Source organism: Diadema antillarum, unplaced genomic scaffold (genome assembly GCF_040938485.1).
Source record: "Diadema antillarum isolate AM-2024a unplaced genomic scaffold, OU_Dant_1.0 seq00000183_RagTag, whole genome shotgun sequence".
In the NCBI taxonomy this organism is placed as follows: Eukaryota; Metazoa; Echinodermata; class Echinoidea; order Diadematoida; family Diadematidae; genus Diadema; species Diadema antillarum.
In genome coordinates, this window is record NW_027271250.1 from 924,298 (window position 1) to 946,928 (window position 22,631).

The 22,631-nt window shown below is 37.1% G+C and overlaps 1 protein-coding gene across 1 annotated transcript in view; it reads right to left on the reverse strand.

The window, feature by feature from the left end:
* The window catches only part of LOC139728557 (integrin alpha-7-like), a 68,625-nt gene that overhangs the window by 39,994 nt on the left and 6,000 nt on the right, over positions 1-22,631 (reverse strand). Inside the window, 4 exon segments of the mRNA XM_071639493.1 lie at positions 616-701; positions 1,481-1,687; positions 2,603-2,682; positions 3,180-3,313. Of these exon segments, the coding sequence (XP_071495594.1) occupies positions 616-701; positions 1,481-1,687; positions 2,603-2,682; positions 3,180-3,313 (507 nt within the window).

A 22,631-nucleotide genomic window follows, 5' to 3' on the forward strand; every position in this document is an offset into this window, starting at 1 on the left:
TACATTTCATCCATGTTATTTACAGTCTTGCCAATGACATGGGGTACAATATGCATCAAGATTAGAATAGAATTCAGAAAAAAAAAAGTACTGAATATTCTGTAAATCACTGTGACACAAATCGCCAAATGGCAATAATGAACGTTCTAAATGGACATTTCATTTCCTGTCAATATCTGGTTTTACATTTTGGAATTAAATTTAAAGAGCCAACACATGTAAAAACTGAGGGGAAGGAAATGTTTGTGATTACAGAGTCACACATTTCACTTTCATTTTTAACATGTCTTCTTTTGTTCACTCATATATGCATATGCCAAGATTTATTTAAATACTTCAAATGGTTCTGAAGTTATGTTGTCCACAAAATGCTTTATGGATGGATCAGGATGGACAATCTGAAAACATACCACCTCTGGGGACACTTCATGGCGGAGGCATTAAAATGATTCCAATATGTATTTGCATTGAGTCTTTGGCTCAATTGATCTAATACAATATGAATAATACAGCATTTCATTTACAGTTAGTCATGTGAACTTGGTCTCAGTGCCACACATTCTGCTACTTCAAAGGGGTAAACAAGAATGAAGCGGAAAATTAGACTATACTCACACATTGGCAGTGGCAATACCACCCAGCCAGTTATCTGTTCCTGGGATACCCATGATGTACTCCTGAATAGTAATGTCTGGTGACATCTGTTAAGATACGCAGAGTGAATACATCAAGTCACATAATATGTTTGGTGAGGAAAATTATGGCATGAGTGACGGTTAACATTTCTGCTTTTGTGATATACAAAGGTTTGAGTAATATTAACTTCTTCATTCAAATTAATAAATTCTTGCATCACATTGTGCCTAGTGCAATTGGTTGACAAATTGCCATACATTATCATCTTGGATGTAAAGCACATTGAGAGCTCTGTCAGAGCTGATATGCAGTATATAATAATGTATTATTATTATTATTATTATTATTATCATTATTATTATCATTACTGCTACTATTATTATTACTACTACTATTATTCATATTATTACTACTACTACTATCATTGTTATTACTACTACTACTACTACTGCTACTACTACTACTACTACTACTACTTCTACTACTACTACTACTACTACTACTAATTCTACTACTACTACTACTACTATTACATTGACATAAATAAGCATTGACTAGTCAGTGTGTAGTAGCCATGACAACAACAAAAAATAAAGGGCACACACTTTTTATCATGGTTACTACTAAAACACTGAATAATCGGTGCTTATCTTTGTCGATGAAGGGTCATTTCTCAACCAGTTGCATAACTTCTTTGTTCTCTTCTTTTGTTTTCTACAAATTGACATCCTTTTAAAATTTACCCCTACAGATGTCTTCTTCAGTTGTCCTAAATTCTGAGGTTTTTTGTTATGTCAAGATTATGCAGTTACCAGGTTTCACAGGCTGTTGTCATACTGGTTACCTTGGTAACGGCAACATCCGTCCCTGCTTGGCAGTACTTGTAGAGGTTGCCATCATAGTTTTCGGGCTTGGTTTGTCCAGCACAGGGCACATACCCGTTCATGGTAAAAAGGTCCTTTTCTAATTCATTGTCGAGGAAGTAGCACTTTCCCAAACCCTGGACCTCATCCACAGTGGCTGGCTGAACTTTATACCTGTGTGCACACGCCTGTGTTGACCAAACACAACAGATGAAAAACATGTCAATTCTACTTGCAAATTAAATAAATATCTGAAATCTTATGACCCTGCTTAAGTCAAATCTGACTGAAAAACGTCAAATAAGAACTTTAAGATTTATCATATTCAAACAAGGAAGCTCTTCAGACTGGACAAACTGACAGATGGGTGTATGGATGGACAGATAGAGGGATGGACTGATGGATGAATGAAGTGTAAATATACCAGTAAATATGATGCTTCTACAGAGACTCCAACATCAAGCACCTTCTGATCTGGAGATTCTCCTGCCTGAAACCCCAAGCAAGAGGGAGACTCCAACTTGATGTGCGCTTCGCGCATATCATGCGGCCGGGGTCCAGGGCCCGCTTAAAAGGGCCCTGGAAGCTATACGGTATGCTCTCTCATGCTATCTAAGGCTTATTTTTTAACATACGATGACAATAAGTAAGAAATCATTTCAAGCGGGAGACACAGAGTAGGGAGGGAGAAATTAAATCTCAAGCGGGAGAAAGGGAGATTTTGCAAAAATGGGCTTTCAGCGGGAGATCTCCATCGAAAGCGGGAGAGTTGGAGTCTCTGCTTCTAGTACTCTTGGTGTGGGGGTGTTGCAAAAAAAAAAAAGAACTGGAAGGAGAGTCAGAGCCTGTTGCTTTTATTATCAAAGGTAGTGAGGCTAAAATTTTTCTCATTATCATGAAGGGCACATTAAACAATAAAAATGTTATTCAAATTTATGAAGTTCTTCCGTCGAGATGTTTTCATTGCAACTGATTGACAAATTGCCCTACGTCGATGTAGGGCAATTTGTCAATCAGTTGCAATAAAAATGTTGAAGAAAATTATTCTTATGAACTTTTTTTTTTGGGACAAGGGAAGGCACTGCATAGTGAATTCAACTTACTACTACTGCACCCCCAGGTCCCTGGCTGGCTACAGACACCCCTAGCCACTGGTTGCTCTTCATTGGTGTGCCATCACCATCTACAGAGGTGGAAGAATCAAAGGAATCATTGTATAAAGACAAAATACAATGCATGATGCAACAAACTTGTTTACTCATAATTTCATATGACTGATATTTTAGACCTATAGACCACTATTTACTAATGCTACTGTTTTTGCTTTACCGCCATGAAGTTTGGGGCCAGTGAGTGGGTGTGACTACATTGTACATCTTACATTACCCATTCAAAGTATACTCACCTGGAAATTGACAAGTATCCTACATTCAGACAATTTAGTAGTGTGTGTCTGCTTTAATACAGGGAAAACATGTATCAGGTATAAACACTGCATTGTTGGAAAAATCTATTGATCCATCATAACTTGATAACTACTCAAACTCACCAAACTACATCAAACAAAACACTCCAACTGCCTTTCGTTATTTCTAAGTTATCCATTTAATGATGTTTGACAATTGAATTACATTCACTTCCTCAATTTCGAGTGATGGACATCCTACAATTGTTACTTACTTGTGATTTCGTCATTTTTATCCAGAGGGAGAAGCGTGCAATCTGAAAAGTTTGATGAAAAAGGACAGCGAAAGACACCGCCTGGTTTTGTAGCATTAATGTCTGTCTGATGAATTGGAGCTCCGACTATAATTCTGCAAGAGGACATAAAATGACACAGACAGGAAAATTGTAAATGAAACATTCAAAGGAGATTCCACATGTCCTGTATTTGGCTCACACCAATTCTTCAAATGTTAATCCTATCTCTATTCAAAATGATTACACATTCTCAAAAAGATACTTTATGATCCAGATAGTTATTTAGATCACTACCAAAAACTACTCTCTTGGCCCACATCTGGCCTTCCCTGAATATCCCTTAAAAGGAATTATGAAAAAAAAAAAACCATACAGGCCTTATGTAACGTTTGGAATGAAACTAAGCAATTGCTTAGTTTCATTCTAAACCAACTTACATGTCCTTGCATGAGGGCTTTTCCACTCAAAATCCACTCACAAGTCCTCAAAAGAACACTACAGTTTCACTGAATCTAAAGTACTCTGAGAAACATAGTCCCTATGAATCATGAACAATTTAGTCTAGCCTCCGAATAAGGTGCAATTCACAAATGAATGTCCCCTCACCAACCACAGCCAATGAGCTTTGATCAAGCTGATATTGCTGATTTTTCATAAATTTTCCACCAACTGATTTCATTACCTTTGGTATATCATGTATATCAAAGTGATTGGGGCTGGAACTGTCTATTCCATTTATGGGTGTGAGACCCGACAGTGTTTCTAGGCTGCAGGAGATATCTGATCTCATGGATAAAAGCATGTGCCCATTGCTCTTTGCACATTCCCTTTATCTCCATCCTACCCCACCCCACCCCATAATCCATGATAGTAATGAACAAGTGTTCATGATATACTGCACTCTTCATATATTTTTCAGTTTGACAGCCACATCCAACAGACAAGGGAAGGCAATACAGTTTCAGGGCTATCTCTCCATGAAATTGGACCGATTTCCACCGAGACAGCTAGCAAGGAAATAAAACCTTCACCCATACAGCAGGGCAGGCACAAAATGGATAGTAGTAGATTCAATGACTAGTGATGTGCTTCTAACACTGTGCTGGTGAAATAATGAGTAGCTTGACCTTTGTTCCATTCAGTTGCCCCACATCTATTGTAGTTCAAACAAGAACTCTGCATATCATATGTAACTTAATTTGACTTGGAAAGTTAAAACTCTGAAAGACATATCTGCAAAAACAGCATGAACTCTACTACAAATTGTTGTTTGTTTGCTTGTTTGTTTGTTTTTACTAACTGTGACCTGTTATATTCGTGAAAGAGATACTACGTGGACAACAAAGTGATAAGACTGGTACTGATGGGGAAGTTACTGGTGCTTAATATTACATATTGAGAGAAACACCATCAATATACAGGTACCTGCCTATACTGTATGAATTAAAATAGATATTTTTACTGACATATTACACTTAAGTTTATAAATTACGCTACATGCATATCATCTTTAGAAGCAGCTATTTGCTTTTATTTGCAGTAGGCTAATATACTAATACTGGGGCAATTTGCATTTGATCCGTATAATGTACAATGTTGTCATGAATGTTCTCAGCTGTGAAGTCATGAATCAAATAAAAAGTATTGTCTCATGCTATATATGGTTTGTCTGTACACCGACACTCTGTAAACCATACACAATACTGAAAAATACAGGAGAAATATGTTTTATATGCAGTCGTACACACAATAAAAAGGAATTTAACACATTCATTGTATGCTTCCTTTACTTTATATGTCATGATTAATTGACAATCTTCACAAGTGACATAAACCATCATGTGTTCCCAGGCTGAGAGGAGAAACAGAAGGAACAGGAAAAGGATCTGGTTTACTTGTTGATCTCGCTAGAAAGAAGGATGGGCAGATAAACCAATGCAAATTCCATGAAAATCAACAGAGAAGAAGAAGAAAAAAAAAAAAAACAAACAGAAAATAAAGTCCTCTCCAATTCAACTTCACCTTGGCTACTGCTGTCAGAGGGAGAAAAATGTCATTTCAAGTCAAACTAGCAATCTGAACATAAAAGCTTTTATCTCCGTCACATACAGCCTTAATCATATCTCAGTCATAAAAACAACAATCATTTACACAGCTGGAAAGACATTTAATGTCGCATCATCTACTCTATATTCCTATTTTGTACATCACATTCATAATTTCGGGGGGGGGGGGGGGGAATCAAACTCCAATACATCTATACTTGGTCACTTTTCCTCCTTACAACTGCACTACTGTATTAAACCAAATCTGGTAACTTTTAGGTGGGAAGGGATTGTACAAGTATCACTTTCTAGTTGCTACATTATCAACCTAAACATGAATTTTATGACACGATTGTGTAAGAACCAATGGGGGAGTGGTGAAGTGATGGCATCCTTGCTTTATTTAATTTATGAATATGATTATGACCTGGTAAGACAAAGCGATGGAGTTCAGGGAACTCCATTTTACCGTTTGTACATAGTGTGCTTTGTCCAGCAGTGTGCTCTAAACTCAAGGGACGTTAAGGTTGTGTTTGAGCACTCAAAGTGAACTGAACTATACCGTTTTGTAACTGTGCTGTGCTAGACTATTTTTCAAGTCATGTTCCGAATTTGATTCAAATGGGTCACATGTTGCATGGGAGCAAGTCACTCAGTTTGAACACTTACGCTATAAACCAGTGTCACTATTAGAATTAAATAATCTCGAGTCAACTTCCAGTACAGTATGCTTTTAGACCAGTTTGCAATCAAGTACTCTCTGGCGCACTACGGGTATGGTATGGTATGCTTTTGGACTACATCAGGAGGAAGTCCACTTTTAGACTGCTACAGTACAGTTCACTGCGCTTCAGAAGCATTTATAAGCGCTCCTCTGGCACAGGTACAGTACACCGCGGAACACTTAGAAAGAGAGCTTGAACACACCCCTTAAACAGTTTGGGGTTTCATCTTCCCTTATTTCACACCAGTAATATTTCAGAAAACTTGTCTCTTTAAAGAAATTATCAAAATCACAGTATTAAGACCCTTTTCCTTCCATGGTCACACTGGTGCCTTTGAGATACCAACATCCTGACCAGGAAATACCATGCCATGTTCTTGTAACTTGACCTCTACTGCAGTAAACAAACATGATTTAACCTTTTTTTTTTCCCCTTTTTTTTTTTTGCAGCTGTCAAACTCTGTTCATAAAGGATGCAGGATATACTTCAAACTCTTATATAGGAGATTAAATTACCAGGTACAGTGATACAAGCATGATATGAGGAAACACATTTTCCCACACCCATATAACTGCATCTCACACATTCACACACATTGAAATGGACCTCTTGTCTAAGGAAGATTTTTCGTTCTGTCATCTGCTTTTGCTTTGAAAACCCATGCCAATGAAATATCTAGCATGGGCATGATTTCTGTGAAAAGAAAACCAAGCTATACTTGTTGCCATTTATGGAATTATACATATATACTATAAACTTATTTACATTTCATGCACAACCTACGGATGTGTGCGTTCTCTGTATGATTGAGAATTTACAAGTTGATCTGTTTGTTTCACTGACTATTAAGAAATCATAGATACAATAGTGTTCCTGTGTTCAGTGTACATATTCATCTCATAGCAGCAAAGACTTCCATCTTTTGCTATTGTTGATTATGTGTATCAAAGTGTATCAATGTGACAGAGGCACTGGTTGTAACTTGTTAGACGGATTAAGTCAATGTTTTATGAAAGGTAAATTCTTAGAAGAAATCTACTTTAAAAGGATGGTATAGTTTTGGTTGAGATTGGGCTTCAGGTTTCCAACTTTTTTTCGTGTGTGTGAGATAATGAGAAACCTCTTAATGAAATATCACACAGCATACGACTCTAAGAGGAATTCAAAGTTTATTTGATAAAAATTGGTTTTGAAATGGTCGATGTATCCAAAACCAGAGTTTCTACTAAAAAGTGGGACCCATCTTTCATCAGGACCACTTTGATTTGCTTTGTTTTTGGATATATCTCAGTCATTTCATCCAACTGATTTTCATGAAATGAACTTTGAATCCCTCTTAGAATTGTGTCTTCTTTAATATTTCATACAAGTGGTTTCTAATTATGTCATAAAAAGTTAAAACCTCAATCCAAGTCTCAACCAAAACGTTACCAACCCTGTCTACCATCCCTCTGATTGTAAGGAAGAATCCTTATTTGCTTTTCTTAGGGAAATCACATCGCCACACAGAATTTGCTATACAACTCAAAAAGAAAGCGAGTCACTATTAAAAGCCCATTAATGAAAAATATAAATGAATTTGCAAAATTATTTCCTCAAATCTTGATTCCCATTCCACCACATGTTAAAAATAGGTCGGGATAGCACCAGAGAGCATCTAGATACAGTTATATACCAGACCCCATCTACAAGGGTTGTACACTTGTGATGTGTGCTGAAAAGCACATTTCTTTCTTTTCATCAGTACAATTTTACATGTTTATTAAATTGAAGAAAACTTTTTTTTCTAGAATGTCAATGGCCCGACTGTGACACAATATTTTGGGGGTGGCTTTGCATCTTGCTGCCTGCTTGTTATATAAAAACTACATTTTGTAGGTTTTTGTTATTCAGCATCTGAGGACTATACTAAGAGTGACAAATGATACAATCAAGCTTGCCCTCCAAGACACAGTATGATAAGCTGTGTGACAAACTGTGTCCAAGGTACATGTGACTCAGTTCAGAATAAAGTGACCAGTACATCTCAAATGCTTCATTTCTATGGCAGATGTCATAAATGCTTTCCTCCAACATCATCTCTACAGAAATGACATGTAGTCTGCCAGAGTCAGACCTTCATGTCCTACCATGGACAAGGTTTAAAAATCATCAACCATTAATTTAGGATAACATGTTTTTAAGTAGTCTGAATCCAAGTATCCAGTGGAATAACAATATCCATGAGGTCATACATCATATGACGATTAATAATTTCTTTTCAAGTTCATACGAAGATGCATTTCTTTCTTTTGTCTGTAGGAATGGATCAAACTAGTTCTGCATTGTAGACTAGCTCAACACCACGCAAGCACCAGTGCATCCTCCGTTCCCTGGGTGAGAGTGATATTAGAGTCTTCCATTTTGTTTGATGAGTGAGTCATGGGGCTATCATGCACAGGGGGAGAGCAGGGGGAGTGGAATGACATTCACAACACAAGGAAAAATATTCTCACAGTGTCACATCACTTAGCCGGCATTCCCTGCCCCTTCCTCATTCCATCTCACTGACTGGAGGTTCACACTTCACAGCATGAGGATGCAATACAAGTCAGCATTCACCCGGATGAACAGTATACATGTACTGGGTATAACATTTTATCTCCCAGTATACAGGTAGACATTACATATAACAGCAGGATGTGAAAAACAAGTAAACTCCACTTTACAAAACAGTGAATTGTAATATAGCAACCATGCACACTTGTAAACAAAAATAATACCGGTACTGGTCTTACCTATAGGTCTACATGCAAGATTTGTAACATAATTTTTGCTACCAGTGCCATTCTTATTGGGGCCCTGCAATGACCAATATTATAGCACTGAGAAGCACTCATTTTTATAATGAGGTCAAGTGGGACATGGTGGGGAGGGTATGTATGCACTGGTCAGAAATTAAATCTTTCATGTGTGTTTATGGAGTCCACAGCATTTTCTACAATACCAAAAGGGTTCTTGCCACTTTTTCTGTACATGCATGCATGCATTGCATTTGCGTATGCTTCACCTCTCAAGTACAGTTTGTATGAAATATTGGCTATGATGCAAATATCCAAATGCCATCTTTTCATACACACAGCCCACACAAATTTGTAATTGATCAAACTTGAATGTGTGCTCTCTGCTTGGTGTAATTCACTGCCTTGACCAATGCCATAATGAAATACTTTGGTAAATGTTTTACAAAAAATAGCATAAAGAAAACAGGAATTTCTCATGTTTCTGGTAAACAAATCCTTACACATAACTTCAGTGAATCAACATTCAAAAGCAACATTGAGTACACACAAACAATAGACTGGACCTACAACATGTACAGTGTACTAGAATATACAGTGTACGTATGTGCAACTTGACTGAAATATGAAACAGACTAGATGCAAAAATTGGAAGAGTGGGCATTCCAAATGCAGACTGCAGCACATGGTACTCTACACTGAAATATCAAAATTTCATAAAATGGAGTGATGCCCCTTTAAAGCACTCTTGCAGTCTATTAACCTGAAATGGGTTTGATAGATGAGTCATGTAGTACAAATTATTAAAAAAAAAAATGTCTTGGGGAGCAAAGAGTTCATGGTCATAAAATCACGTTTATATCATAATTATTGTCATATTCCTAAGGCTGACAAAATGACTGACATATATAGCAATAACTCACAAAAGTGATTTTCATCTGGATTACATGCTTCTCAGATTCCAATTGCTAGCAAAATATGAAACTTAAAGAAGGAATGCTTGCAGGAGACAATTTCTTAAATGAACAATAATCATAGGTGATTCAAAGAAGTTGTGAATACACTACTCTGAATGAAGTGGTTCACCGTTTGAAAAGAAAATACTACTTTCTGTAAAACTTAATCTGGTACATAACTTCACTATTTCTATATCAATTGCTGAAAATTGACAGCTACAATGTAATAGTACTTCCTTTCACAAAAGTTGGAATTTTTGTGACAGAACAGATTAAGTCTTGTCTAGAAATCAGCAACAATTGTTCATGTAAACATTGCAAGGCAATGATTGTAATGACTCACTAGCTGTATCAACAGCCATTGTGAATGCCATGGGCATGTAGTTTTCAGACAATTTACCATGTAATCCACACAGACAACCCTGCATTCAACTGAAAGACATTTCTCAAAATATAGACCTCTCTCCCAGATTTAATCTATCTATTCCTTCACTTCTTGTTATGACGACGTTGCAAATGAGTTAAGATTCTGGATACTACTTACACTGTATAGTAGAAATACAGCAATGTGTACGTTCACTTTAAAAAGCTCCAGTTTTCCTTGGTAATAACAATGGCATTTTGAAATAAACTGGTACTTCTTGTAACATTCATGGGTATGCACCATACATATAATACAAACTTTTAACAGGACAGGATTCAGTGAACCAGCTATTGGTAAATGAAACAATTACACTGTGCATACAACAACGTGGTTCTCAGACCTTGTGTTCTATACGGGACTGCAGAGGAAACATTCCTCATTTCATGTTTGGCCAATGTTAACATTCTAATATCTGATGCTTATGACAGGTACTTATATCTATCTTCTCTGGTCCAAAACTTTAACTTTACGCATATCTAGATCTTTAGTCACATTACTGCCAAGCAAAAGCTGTGGAAGAAATTCCTGGCTTACAGATCCCTCCAAAATACACACAGGGAATGAGTGGTACAATAAAATCTAGGTATACCATTTATTGTGCATAGTTGAAAGCCTCTGTTTCTTTGTCGTGTCTAAACAAGTGCCTTCCCTATGCCATGGGCTGCTCTAGAGATCACATTGTGGACATGCAGTAATGCATGAGGAGAGCATTATGTAGTGTATTAAACAAAGGAATACACATACCAACACTCACATGCACTCATATACATTTGTACATGTACAAATACACACACACGCATCACCGACAAAAAAAAAAATCTCAAGACAAAACAAAAATCACATGACATTGATGATTCACATAGAAATGTGAATGTCTGTTTTTTCTTTCTTGACAGAGAGAGAGAGAGAGACACACACACAGAGATAAAGACAGAGATTGAGAAAAAAAAAAACCCAAAGGACCTTTTTTTTTTCTATCACAGTGATACTGCATCAATGCATGCAATGATGCATACACTTCTAGCAGCCTACAGGAGCTCCACATGAGTACAAAATTACTACCTCGTACTTTTAAAAAGATTATGCTTTGGGGAAATTTGCCTGGTGCCCATGGTGCTCTAGAGCGGAAAACTGATTTTAACACCCTTGCCTTTATCATCAGTGACCAGTATGTTGGCATACATGTAGCTGCACATCTAACTGCAGTTGTCAGTACACTACTCTTTCTTCATTGTATCAAAAATATGCTCTAACATAATGTAGACATTCCTAGTCAACACATCGTGCTTAGAGATGCACTGTACATACATAAATGGATAAATCAGTCAACAATTACCATAGCAGTACCTATCAAACATAGATGAGGATATCATTGCAAATCAAGGCATTCATATTACCACTTTCAGATACATCCTTAGTATCATCAAAGGAATGCATGAAACATATGCAATCATTATTACACTTCTAAAAGCAATACTATGCAGCAGATGTGCACTTGTGATTGCTATCATAACATAATCTCTCTCATCATATCATCTCTCTCTCTTTTATCTTGTCAAGATATGTTTAAATTTTATTGTAACAAGTATATATCTAATATCTCATGGAGAATTACAATGGGTTTGTTTCTTTGTGGTTGCTTTCCTTCCAGAAATCACATCTTTTGTGCACATTCTGTTGCATACTCTGGTTTTAAAAAAAAAATGTAACTGGACAGTAGATCTACATTATTATAGTACAAGTACCAGGTACGTGTGTACAGGGTAACACTGTTCTGTGCTTGATAGTCAGGATACACTGTATGTGTTGGGATTGCTGTTATGACCCACAACAGGACACTTTAGCAAGGCTGAACTGAAAATAGCCACCAAGTGGGAACACTGCACTATTCTCATGAATCAATCAAGCAATCGAAAGGTTTAGTCAGTAACAATTCAGCCAGATTGGCACAGTTTCTCTCCCCCACTCTAAAGGTAACTTGTCCCCATTGCATTATATTTCGAACATTTTAGTACAGCATAGGAGCACAGTCAGCTTATAATTTGTTACAGTGAAAATCTGAGCAATTTTTCTTGTGATATGAAATTCAATTTCAATTTGTCCACAGGCTCCTTTGACAGGTTAACTACATGAAATGGAATATGTGGGATTGGACAGAGTGAAAATATTAAAATCTGTTATCCTCAACCTAAACATAATTTCAGGCAAGGAAATGAAAATTGTCAGACTGTGTTTGCATTGTTACAATGCAAATTCCAGACATTCACACCCAAATTTGTCTTGCATACATATACACATGTATGTACTGTATGTTTACAATTGGTATAAAAAACTTCCTGACAGTGACACTGGTTTTTGACAAAATTGCTACTTAGGCATGGTATTGTTTCCACTGAGAGACTTCTATACACACACTTTGCAATTTCCCTCTTTCAATGTAAGAATGATGTCAACATTGGTATAGTCACACTAAGCACAAACACTAGCAGCTATTAACAAACAAAAATCACTTTTGGTTATCATTATTTTTTTTTACAGACGTTTTATATGAAACTTTGATTTGTTTTTATTTGTTTTCCTTTTTGTAAAGATGGGAAGAGGATGACAGGTATAGACTTATTGACATACAATTTGTAAGAATAGCTGAACACTGAGTTGATGCAGAGGCTGATATAAAAGTTGTCCACTATACACTCAGGTGTCTGTGACAAAGAGTGAACAGAAGAAACATCTGGCTCACAGCCTACCATGGGAGAAAGTGAAACAAGGCTGCTTTCAATAAGACATTATTAGATTCTCTGCTCTGCCAGAAGAGTAATGTGTTGGAGAAATGGGCAGTGGTACCCATCACAGCAACAACCAGAAATAGATGACATGTGTCACTCGATATATACCCTCAGAGCCCACGTAGGGGAGAGAATCTGAAACTCCTACTGCCAATGTGGCAATTGCCCCAGCCTACCCCAGGTAGGGCACAGCTTAGCGTAGGTATTTCAGACTCAATTCAATTTCAACAGAGGATAAAATCAGCACAATAAGTAGCGTGTATGTATATGGAATTTCAGGCATGTCACCACTCACACAGCAAAATCAGGGTAGTTTCAGAAAGCGTATCAGGGAGATACCTGTGTGGTATATCATATGCATCTATGATCTGTATACCATGAAGGTTTAATACTCTTTGGTCAAGACAAGACAAGTAATGTACATGTAGAAAGAGTCACTTTTCAGGGAGCATCCTGCAAAATAAGGGACACTTTGCACATACTTATGGTATTCAATGTGTCTCATTTCCATGTAGAACTGATAATTGCTTCAGTGTGCCTCTTTCTTTATTTCCATGAAACCAGTGACGCTTCCCCTGATCAGTCAATGTGCTCAATCCACTATCAACTTGCACGCTGCTGTTCATATTTACATTTCTGAGAACTCCATGTATGTCTGATAAGAGCTAAACCCACCGGGTTGACATAATTTTCATTATCTTTACTGCAACATCAAATTATTGTATAAAGCAGGGAGATTCAGAGGACCGGTATTCATGTCATAGGGTGTGTTTATCTACAAATTTTCTGAGGCAGAATCATGATCCTAAAGGCATTTGAGGCATTTTTGGGCAATAGAAAAAAAATGCAACTGTGTTTTCAAACGCATTAAGGAACACCTACATTGTATTTGAAACGCCATTCAAACGGCAATTTAAAACGTATTTGAGACCACGATCACCTTTCTGCGAGTAGATAAATGCAATACTGATTTACATAGCATTCATATCTCCCAGCTGCCAGGGACAACTTCCAGAATATATGCCATCGGTTACAAAAACGTGTAAGCCTCAGCTACAGTTGACCTGTACTCTCTGGGTTAAATAGCGCAAAGCAGCTCTGCAGTGATAACACTTGAATCGTGATTATAAGAATGATGTTTGAATATAAAAACACGGCACCTCGAGAATCATGTTTCAAACTGCGTTTGTAAATGCCATTTGAAATGCTTTTTAAAACATGAATCTCTCTCGAAGACAGATAAATGCAGATAAATGTGACACCCCATCAAGAATCGCGTTTCAAACCATGTTCAAACGCCATTCAAAATGTGTTTTGAAAATGATTCTCTCTCTCTCTCTCTCTCTCTCTCTCTCTCTCTCTCTCTCTCTCTTGAGTTAGATCAATGGAGCCTTAAATAAACAAACTGCATTCTAGTTAGTAGGATAGCTGAGATGATGGGTAACACTTTTAAACACATCCATGTGGAGATTGAAATTCGAACTACATTTGTACTTTCAATTGTGTGATTATTAACTTAAAATTCATGGTTTACATCCAAGGATGTAGGCCTATAGTTGTAATAAGACAGTGTCATGTTTTTCCTTCCTTTCTCTGACTTTTTAAGAATTGAGTTGTACTTTTGATGGTGTTATCCATGCCACTCCAGGAAAAACATGATTGACAGATCCCATACAGGATGTGTAATCATAACACTAGTGCTGGTGGCAGCATGAGAATTTTGACCTTGACAGGGATTTCTCATATGACAGATTGCTATTTGTGTTCTTTGACAATCAGATGGTAAAGTGTGAAACGTATACATGCTGTCAAGTCAAGCTAGGTATGCACTATCTTCCCTCACAGAACCACCATCTCAATATACCATGGACAGGATGTGTGTATAGGCTGAATACCAGTGGTAATGACACAGTTAAAAGTGTATCACTCACTTTTCACTCCAGGCTCCTGAAGAGCACACATGGGTACTGTCTGTGGTTTCTGTGTAAACGAACATCACACCACAGACCTTTTACACAAACAATTTACACTTTCCCACACCCATGCATGTTGGCTAGCCCATTTTGGAAGGAAACGCTTCCTGTTATGCAAAACAAGACTGTCTTCCTAACATATAACATAAAAGCTGTTACTTTTGTGAAAAGAAATGTCCATGTATGAGGTCACTGACATTTTCCCCGATTTAAAGCTGAGGCCATCGTAAGTGCATTAATTCCCTACAGCATGTGGCATTATTTTCTTGTGTTGTTGAATTTGTGACCAATAATGATTTTGCAAAATTCACGAAAATTACACCAAAGTTGCAAAAACAATAGGCTTTCCAGTATCAACCTAAATGATGATAATGATGGTTATCTACCTTTGTATAGCACATTATCCACCACTGATTGACAAAGTGCCCTACATCGACATAAATCAGCACTGAATTCTTCAGTGTTTTCAATAGTAGTAGCCACGGAGCCTAAAACCTTTCAAAGAAATGAAAATGGACAATACAAATAGGGAATGATATGCATAAAAACAAACAATATAAAACTACAGTGTAAACAAACCACTTGTATGCATAATTGAAAAGATGTGATTTTCGTTTAACTCTGTATATACATCAATATTGGGAGACTCCTACAGTGTATAATGGTAATTTATTCAAAAGTATTGGACCTGAATCAATACATGATCAATTTCCCTCACCATCTTACATTATCTAAGTAATTCTTCCATGTCTGATTTTACTGGAACAAATATGCTGCTGTATCAAGGAAATATCAAGTGAACTGATATGATTTATCATGAAGAATGTCATTTGATGACATATTCATAGAGTGAATATCATTTTTTTTAATATTATGCAAGAGTGTACACATTCTGGTGTAATCATGTAGAAACCAATGTCATAACAGTTTGGAATGTTTATGTACTCTGCCAATAAGTGAGAATATTTTAGACCTGTACACTGGCATCTCATAATACCATCTCCCATGCACACATGCACACACACACACACACACACACATATTGGTAACAAAAGGCTGAAATGACTTCCTATAGTCCTTCACTGGACATTTCCTCAAGTTAATTCAAATTGAAAAGAAACAGGTCACTGCATCTTGCAGGACAGTGCACTATCTGACAGAAATGACCTCTCTACAGCTCCATATCTCATCTGAATGGCCCGGCATTATATATCTACTTCCAGACAATTTCACTCCCCACTTTATTGCACTGCAAATTGTGCTGGCATATAATTCATCATAATGCAAAAATATTACATGTACGTATCTTCCAAGAAGTGTAGAAGCCACACTCTACTCTTTTTGCATGGTCAATCAAGTTTTCAGGTGACATTTTCTTCCATCAATGGCAGGAAATAGTGCATAGAAGGAAGAGTCAACCAAGGAGGCAGTGGAATCAACACTATAAGAAGCACTTCATGGGTAGGGGTGTTATTGTCAAATACTGACAACACTGAGTGAAATGACATCATACATTCACTGAAACATATATCATCAATTTTACACTGTAAGGTGTAGGCTATATCTTGTACATTTAATACTTTGACAGGTTTGTAGTTTGTGCAGCCAATGTCCTTTTGCTTTTTGACTGACAATGCTCTACAATACATTTTTAAAAATATTAATTAAAAGAGAACAATTTTTCTCCCCTACTAAACACAGCAAATCTCTATATTGATCATCATAAATCTGTTCATTGAAGGTATCAGATGGGGTGGGGGGAGGGGGGACTAGGAGGGGCTGGTAAATCAACACTTCTAGATTGACATTCTGCAGTGTACTGTATGGACATCATTCATCACATTGCCTGAAAAAGCTTGACAGTCTACCACTACCAGCAGAAAAGCACATATAGTTTGCACACAAGTACCTGCATACACACACACACACACACACACACACACACACACACACAACACATGTTCATCACTGCAATCCAAGACATCTATAAATAAAACACGATTATGTTTAATAGCCATATCAATATGACAACTATATGACACTTTCAATCAGTGCACAATAATGTTTAATAGCCATGACTGACAAATGAAACATTATCATCTGTTGCAAATGATAAATGATTTCATTTCATGTTATAAAGGACAGTCAATAATTTTTACACCAAAAAGCAATTATTTTTCGCGGTAGTTCTGATTTTTTAGAATGTACTCAATTTAGGGAAAATTCTGACCATTTGAGAGTGCACTTCATAAAGTTTCTCATAGGATGTTTTCATATAGGCCTAGTGTATATACAATGTATATTCCAAACATCTTTATCAGTTCTATTTCAGCACCAACATTTTACAGATTAAAACAACATAACTACTGTCTACTTTCACACTAACAGTTTTGGCTATTAGACTTTAATAGTGCGCATGGATTCAACTGTTTCTCTTGAGAACTCCACTTCATCACAGCAAATGTTGAGTTGAATTTTCCTATCCAGATGAAATGGCCATCATCACTTAAAAACTACCCTCCAATGTGGTTGATAAATGAGGTTAAGTACAGTGGACACTCCAGGAGAAGTAATGAAAGACAGGAAACAACACTCAACACCCATTCCTTTTTAGCATACATGTAATAATCTGTGCACAATCATCTATTAACCCACTGAGGACAGGCTGATTTTGCTACAACATGCATTTTCCATAGACACCTGCCTGAGTATACTCAGGACTCGTCCTCAATGGCCCGAATTCACGAAGGTGGTACATATGAAACCATGGAGCGCCAAGTGTTGCAAGGAATATTTCGTTACAAAATTGGTCATTTCGTTGACAAAATGACCGTTTCATTAACAAAATCATCATTTCATGGACAAAATGTTCATTTAGTTACAAAATGTTGTCATTTCGTTACAAAATAATAATTTCATCGACGAAATGACTGATTTCGTAAAGACATACTCCATGCGACACTTGGCGCTCCATGGTTTTTGTCCATGGTTTAAACCATGGTTTAATTTGTACCACCTTCGTGAATTCCGGCCAATGGGTTAAGAGGTGTCTAGTGAATGTGAACCCATTACAGCAACATTCACCTGACCCATTACCTACAATGTATTTAAAAACACATACCTACATTTGTACTTCTCATTTGATCTATGGTGAATACTGACTTGTTGCAAGGTAGGATTAGATTTATTAAAGAGAGACCTGGAAATTGCTTTTAGGGTTGCCATAGACAACTTATTAATAAAAGTCATCAATTATTCATAGCGGTAACGGAGAACAATATAAAATCATCCAGCGTACTGATGAGTTGCAGCTAATGAAGTCAAACCAAGGAAATCTGGGGTCTGCATGCACCTAGACTATGGGCAGTTGATGAGAGGTCGACCGAGGTCACCTAATATGGTCAATGGCATGTCATTGACAGTGCCTGCTGCTCCCTAAGCAGTGCACCATGCAGTGACATCAGATACAGCCTGGGATGCAGGGATGGGCAGGTGATGTACATGTTTATCCCCTTCGTCAATAACATTAAAGCCAAGGCTCAGTTTGGAGGGACAATAAAATAGATTTTAAAAGAAATAAAATTGCCAAATTTCCTTTCTGCTAGAAAATCATATGGATTACTAAATACGAATTACAGTAATGAAATAATAGACTGTGCCTCTGAATAATAAAAAAAAATTATCCTGTATATCTTTGCCCATCATACTCATATGTATGGTTCATGTAGAGGCCTTGAGTAGTCACAGTGTGTATGAGATGAATAAGTTGTGCTGTCATCAGCCCCATATTAAAAAAAAAAAAATCCTGATATCTATATGATTTATGTCATCAGCCCCAGCTTGCTACCTTTGTAATACTAAATGCCAACATTGCTATCAAGAAAATCCCATGTTGCCTTTGCCTCTAGCTTTATAATGCTTGTTTGAAAAAGATGCTGAATAGTCCCCTTATCCTTATCATACTATAAACTTCATTCCCATCAAAATACATAATTGTTCACAGTGAACTACATATTATGTAGTACATCAACTATCTGTAGGTCTTGTACAATGTAATTCCATTCACCACCACCAATTATCTCATATCCCACCTTAAAGTAAAAGTTGAACAATGAAATGCTGACATAAAACTGCTCATTGAAGGATATTCATATGGGTCTAGCCCACATGCAGATATACGTTGTACTATTCATTCATTAGATTTGTCAATGCTCACTGATGTATCTTACAGCACACAGAATAATAGAGTACAAATGTCAAAGTTCATCTGAGTACGCCTGTATGTTCACAAACAAACCACTGCGACCACAACTATGGGATATGACTGGGTTTCACTTTGTATACCCAGTACGTGTTGATTAAAAAAAAAATAAAAAAAAAAAATCTTACATCAGAATTACATATGTATGATGTAGTCTATGAAAGATTTCACACCTATGAAGAACTTGCTTGTAAATGAATGCAATTTTATCTGAAATTGCAAGTCCTAAATGACATTCCTCAAGTCATGTTTGGCCCACTATGGCCAAAAGGTGTTTTCAAATTGAGTGTTGCTTGATTCTGGTTGCAGAAAAAGGGTTTAAAAAAAAGAAGAAAAACAACAATTCATATCTCCTAGAAGAGTAATTGATGCATTTTGATTTGAAGCTACTGCTGTAGTAAAACTCTTTATATTAACTTCACTAAATCAATGCCACTCATTTTACAGTACATGCAACAGCAGCATACATGTAGTTTCATAATCTTTATAGGGAGTCCTGCAAAGACCATGTACAATGTACAAGTACTCCAAAAGGTGGTATGATTTTAGCAGAATCTGAAGCACTGGATTTGGCTCAAAATATATAGATATCTTGCATTACTGAACAAAGAAGAAGGAACATGATGACAGAAAACAGGGAAATGATATGCGACATGTATAGGTCATTTGCAAGGTGTCAAATCAGCTCAACATTGGGTAACCATGACCATACATATCCCCCCCCATAAAAAAGAAATAAAATAAGATAAAATAATCCGCATATTTCACATACACTGAAATGATACAGCCAAAGACTGATTCATTATCACGAAGAGCAGGAAACTAGCATCTCGGGGTATCCTTTCCAAGAAGAGATTGCGAAACTGAGTGAGACATGGTTCTTTCACTTTTAAGACATGCCAGCATCGCAGAAAGAGTTGGTGAATATAGATACTAGTAGGAGATTGAGAGAACGGCCAGTGATGTGGGGAAAAGATTTACACACTCAGGGGAGGTATACACGGAATGAGATGCTGTCATTTGGCCAACATTCCTCTCATCTGGTCTCATCGTTATCTCTGGTAATCTGCCTCTCACTATTACTGTGCAGTTGCCCAAGCTCGAGACAGCCAAGTGTCATGCTTGCCTTGACTCCAGACAGTTAATCAGAGAGAAATTTTTGACATTTAAATCATCATCTCAAGAGAATGATGCTTGGCAGATAAGGTACTGCAGTAGTACTCGTTCTCCCTCTTCCCATGGAAGGAAGGGGGGGGGGGGGGATGAGAGGGAGAGAAAGAAAAGAAAGAAGCTATTTACATTGTGGTGTCCAATACCCTTCTGATGTGCAGAATATTTGCTTGATCTTGACTCAGAAAAAAGTAAACAGCCAAATCTTTTGACAAACTAAAGTCATCTTGATGCATACCAGAAAATTCAATGGAATCAAGGCTAACCCTACACCTTCCTCACTCAGGTACATTTTAATCTATCCCCCCCCCCCCACAAACACACATACACAGCATATGTACACTGCACATACACACACACACACACACACACACACACACACGAATCTACCATCTACAAATGAAATTTACAAAGTGTTACTGCAACTTAACATAAAATGCAACCACAACAAGCAGATGAAGTACTGTTTTTGGTCAAATCAGAAACAACATTTACCAATACTCCAGAAGTCTGTTTCATGAAGGCTTACATATAAAGTCATCATTCACATACAGTACTGTATATGCCGAATATTTCGCGAGGTTTTTATTTTCACGAATTTCGCAAGTCAGGTGCTATTCACGAAATTAAAGACATGCGAAAATATTGACTCCTATCCCGATGTGAATGTGACATATGCGTGTGCACTTCTCCATTCAGTACAAGGCTCCATGGCTGCGAATTTAACCACTCGCGAAATCGTCGGGGATTCCTGATTCGCGAAAATTTAGACTCGTGAAATATATGGCATATTAATACAGTAGTTAAAGTCTTTACATAAATCTCAGAATGGCCAAAGTCGCTTGTACATATGTAGCTCGTTTCATATCGTATCCATTTCATAAAGTCTCTCATACGTGTCATATTAGCAAAAAGTCTCTCATAAGAGTTTCATGAAATGGACCCCAGGCTTCTGTGGCAATGTTATGCCGACACTGATCCTAAAAATTTTCTCACACTTTTTACAAGGCATTACTGAATTTGAAGAAAAACGTCAATCTGATGGGTGCACTGACATTGCCACATGAGAGTATATTGAATTTCCAGTATTCTCCACATTGAAAGAGAGAAAAAATGTAATCCCTTGATAAACTTCAGCAGGCTTTGAACTTGAGTAAAGTCAGCTGTGTTGTAATTGTGAAGGAGTATACATTGGAGCCTTTGGCCACACATTTAGAACAGATGTAGAGAGGAATACTTGTACTTGATGTACATCATTGTATGTACTGAAGAAGTATATCTTTTTGAATGATTATCGTAAATCTTTGCACATACAACGTAGTCTAACAGAAATAAATGCATCTTTCTGGTTTTGCTGTCAACAATTTGCCTGCGATGATCAGTGAACGTTATCTTGGTGTAATCTATTCATGCTGGTATCACAGAGCAGATAGCTATGTTATCACACCCCAAAATATTCCATGAAGTATAGATTTGCTCTTCATGGAAATGCACATCTTCCTCCCAGAATGAACTGCACACAATCAGTGTATTTTTTTCTGACAAACTTAATCCTCCCCTTGAAGAGATGGGGGAAAAATTCAAAGTTTAATGATCTTATGTTTATCATAAAATGAAAATTACATAAAGTGCTAAAGAAGACCAGTGACAAACATGATCACTCTTGACATAATAATCTGATGGACCTACAGGTAGAAAGACACCTTGTCCTGTCTCCTTTGTAAACAGATGTTTCCAATATTTTTGACAGGACTGACAGGTGCCACATCAATAAGGACACTGTAAGCTCATGTCCAATATTTGGATGACTTTAAATGTCCTTGTAGTTTACTTCTAAGACAAACTAAGACAGATGTGAATGTGTGCCTGTGTGTGTGTGTGTTTGTTTGTACCTGTGTGTGACCCCCTTTAGCAAGAATCCCATCAAAACAGTACATTTTATCAGGCTCCCATGGCATGAGGATACCAAGCAATCTGTCAAACACAATGCCAGAGTATTAGTATGTACTGGTGAAAGTAAAACTGTAGACTTTTAAAAATAACATCCATGGTAGAGACATTGGGGTGCAGTGGGTTCTCTTTGACAAATTTTCTTGTGGTTTCACCTGTAAAAATGAAGTGCTTCAGTTACTGTAAAACGAGGAATTTTCGCATGCATTTTAATTTCGCCAATTTCGCGAGCGCCAAAATTCGCGAAATTAAAATGCACGCGAAAGTTTTTGTCTACATCCACACTACATGCATTGAATGCCAGTGGCAATTTGCGAAAATTTCATGCCACGAAAAAGGCTGTCGGCTCCAATTCGCGAAA